General features: G+C 38.5%; 1 protein-coding gene across 4 annotated transcripts in view; it reads right to left on the reverse strand.

The window, feature by feature from the left end:
- ankrd6b (ankyrin repeat domain 6b) overlaps positions 1-3,563 on the reverse strand; it is a 68,335-nt gene that overhangs the window by 9,647 nt on the left and 55,125 nt on the right. For all 4 annotated transcript variants that reach the window (XM_005747772.2, XM_005747771.2, XM_005747770.2 and 1 more), the window contains exons 9-12: positions 3,398-3,475; positions 2,946-3,050; positions 1,796-1,909; positions 514-684 (exon numbers count right to left, since the gene is read on the reverse strand). In XM_005747772.2, the coding sequence (XP_005747829.1) occupies positions 514-684; positions 1,796-1,909; positions 2,946-3,050; positions 3,398-3,475 (468 nt within the window). The remainder of the gene's footprint in view (positions 1-513; positions 685-1,795; positions 1,910-2,945; positions 3,051-3,397; positions 3,476-3,563) is intronic.

Consider the following 3,563-nt stretch of genomic DNA (forward strand, 5'->3'; position numbering starts at 1 on the left):
TGATGTACCTGGATCCTAGACTTAACCTCCTAGGACCTGCCGTCCACATATGTGGACATCACATTTTGGGTTATTTAGACCAAAATACTCAATTTTGCTCTACATGGGCCTGATATCCACTTACGAGGACATTATACTGCTACTGTTGTATCAAAATTTTAAATGAATATCCTCATTTGTGGCTCTCATTTTTCTTAAAAACAAAAACAAGGTAAAAAAAATCTGGTAATTCTTTGTTTTTGCATTTATCGGGCCCCAATATGCCCAAATATCAAAGAGAAATTAAAAATGCATGTCGTGGAAGGGTCTTAGGAGGTTAAATACTATCGTTAGAACTACTTTAGTAATTACCAGTAAACAAGCTAGATACAAGATACTGGCATTTACTGTCTGAAGAATAATTATTTGCTTTTCTCAGTGTCTACCTAGCCTGGTTGTTATTTAACAGCACCTTACTTGTGCCAAACTGGCACCCTCAGTGTTGGCGAAAACATGGTAATGATAGTCACTTACCTGCATTATCTTGCCATCTTTTGCTCGGTACAGCGTGTACAGCTGATAGGCTTTGAAGTTGTGTGGAGGGATGGAAACATAAGGGGCGGTTCCACGCAGTTTACCTTTCTTCTTATGAATGGTTCCACAGTGCCTGGTCTCTCTGCAGTGCAGAGGGTCAGACAAAGATGGCTGCAACGGCATTTGTAGGGAATCAATATGTTAAGCTTTTGGTTTTTATATTGTGCAATGTGTACATTGTGCCTTATCTACATTTTTTAGTTATATCAGTGGCACTTCTTCAGGACAAGCATGTAAAAACTGACATAAACTAAAAAGCTCCTGGCATGTTTGCATCCATCCTTTACATTACTGCCATCTTGTGGTAGTAGTAGATATTTAACTAACAACGTAGGTAATAATATTTTACAATCCATTGGCTAGAAAGGAGAAAGGTAGAAAGATGAAGACATCCATATAGAGTGCAGACAGGCAGGTATTTTTTGATGTGATCCAATTTATTTTGTTAAACTGGTAAATAATGCAGTAAGATGTTTTTGTTTGCATGTTTAGGCAACAGGGTGGAAAATCATCTGTGTCACCGTGTGTCACTGACTTAAGTTGTATCTATATTTTATGTTATATACTCTATATTATATATGTTGAATGGATATATCGTGATTTATAGTTAGATTAATTCCTCTCGAAGATTAATGGTTCATGCTAACACTATGCATCAAGTCTTATGACCTATTGCTCTGCAGTGACCATAAAACTGCAATAGTTAACCAACACTATGTGGTCATAAGTTATTAATTCATTAGTAACAAGTAATTGATTTTGGCTACAAAAATATCCTGCTGGCCATAAATAAGTTGCAATCGGAATTACCTCTAACCATAAATGTGTCCGAAAGATGCCAAAATATCCCTTCTCTCTATATCTTTCTGTTACGCCTTGTCTTTGTCATTGTCTGTCTTTGTCTGCTGCTTGTACAACACCAGGGCTGTACACTCCAGGTTTGCTTGGTTTTTGCTGTGCTGTTCTTGGGTCTAGAAACTCATTAAACTGTTTCAACATTCTCTGCTCTTCTCCAGAGGACAATTTTTCAGTGGTTTTAAATGGTTTTTAAATGGATCTAAAAAGGTGAGTCTTCCTGTGACCAGCTGGACAAAGTCCAGGACAAACCTGGGATAGTTTCTTCTGAGGTTAGCCCTCATTACTGGTTACTTTTGTTTTTTTGTTTTTTTTTAAAAAGGTTTTTATTCCATGGTTTATTCCATATTTATATGCACGGTCTTACCTTTTTTTTCCGCTTCCTGTTCTTTCCTCTCCTGGCGTTAGACTCAGTTACCTTAGTGTGTTTGCAGGCAGCTTGGTCACTGCTCTGGCTGTCGCCTGCAGCAGATACACTACTCTGTAGAACGAGAGGAAGGTTTATCTAAGCAGGTTCCAGAAACATTTAAACAGTATGAAAGATTTTAAAGTGGACATTATGAGACCTATTATGGATTTTTGTCTTTTCCCTTTTCTTTTTTCAATAATTCAAGTCTACAATTCTATCAAAATCGCAGTGTTCCCAATCGTTTCCTTTGCTATATTCAGTGGAATATTCAGTGGCAAGGACATTTCACGACTGGATTTGTGCACAGGTGGCATCCTATTAAGGTACCACACTGGAATTCACTAAAGTCCTGAGAGCAACTCATTCTTTCGTAAATGTTTATAGAAACAGTCAAGCATGCCCTGGTGTCAAATCGTATATACTTGTGGCCATGAAAGTGATAGGAACACCTGAATTCAGTGATTTGGATGGGTGAGTGCATACTTTTGGCCAATTCAGTTCATGTCAATTCAGTTTTATTTCTATAGCACCAAATCACAACAACAGTCACCGCAAGGCGCTTTATATTGTAAGGTAAAGACCATACAATCAGACATCCGTCTTTGAGCAAGCACTTTGGCGACAGTTGGGAAGGAAAAACTCCCTTTTAACAGGAAGAAACCTCCAGCAGAACCAGGATCAGCGACAGGCAGCCATCTGTCATGACCACCTGGGGGTGAGCAGAGGGAGACAAGACAAAAGACATGCTGTAGAAGTGTGCCAGAGATGAATAATAACTCCTAATTAAATGCAGAGTGGTGTATAAAAACATGGTGAGTGAAAAGGGATGAGAGAAGGAGAAACTAATTCCTGGCACACAATGATGTTGGCACTCTTGCTAACTCTAGCTAAAGGATATGATAAAGGCATTGTCCCCACAAAAATATAAAAATCCTTAGGGCTAGTACTGTGTGTGGCCAACGCCAGAGATATGTGGAAACAACCCTGACTCCCCTCCTCCATAAAAAAACATTCCTGCTCATTCCAGTTTTTGCTCACATTTTCCTATTTTTGTGATGAAGTCTACATTCAGTAAGTTTCAGCTACACTGACACTTAAGTATATTTACCTTACAGGGTAGCATCGCATTTCTAGGCACTGACTGAGCCCGACCTTCTGCCTTCAGCTCATCTCTCCTCTTCCTTGCTTTCCTGCCACGCACAAAACTTTGCACCTGAACACAAGAAGACACAATTCATCAAGTATGATTTGTGAATTATATATTGTATATATTGATAAGTATTGATGAGTACAGTTTTTACTGGCTTTTCAAAAAAAATTCAATTTTAGCTCTTAGTATGTTAAATATAGTTTAAGTGATCTGATTCTTTTTTCTTATATGTTGGGCAGTGAAATTTGGTAAAATATGAGCTATAGTTACTAAACATGACAAATAAAACCTAGAAAAGCCCATGAGAAAGAAAAATCACACATCACATTTTCATATACGTGGAAAACAATCAAACTATTTATTATAGTTATAAATTATGTCTGCCTGTACTGGTCACAGTGAGAGTTTACCTGGGGTGCTTTAGTCAGTAGAAGAGCTACTTCTGGGTTGTTGTGTTCTCTGGCCTGGTCCAAAGCTGTTAGACCTGCCTGCAGACACCCAGAGATACAAGTCAAGACAGACAAAACATGAGTCCACCTTCAGCTGGTCACAGTTTCCTCTCCATTCCATGCAGAC

Source organism: Pundamilia nyererei, unplaced genomic scaffold (genome assembly GCF_000239375.1).
Source record: "Pundamilia nyererei isolate P.nyererei 1_Seehausen unplaced genomic scaffold, PunNye1.0 scaffold00204, whole genome shotgun sequence".
Lineage (NCBI taxonomy): Eukaryota > Metazoa > Chordata > Actinopteri > Cichliformes > Cichlidae > Pundamilia > Pundamilia nyererei.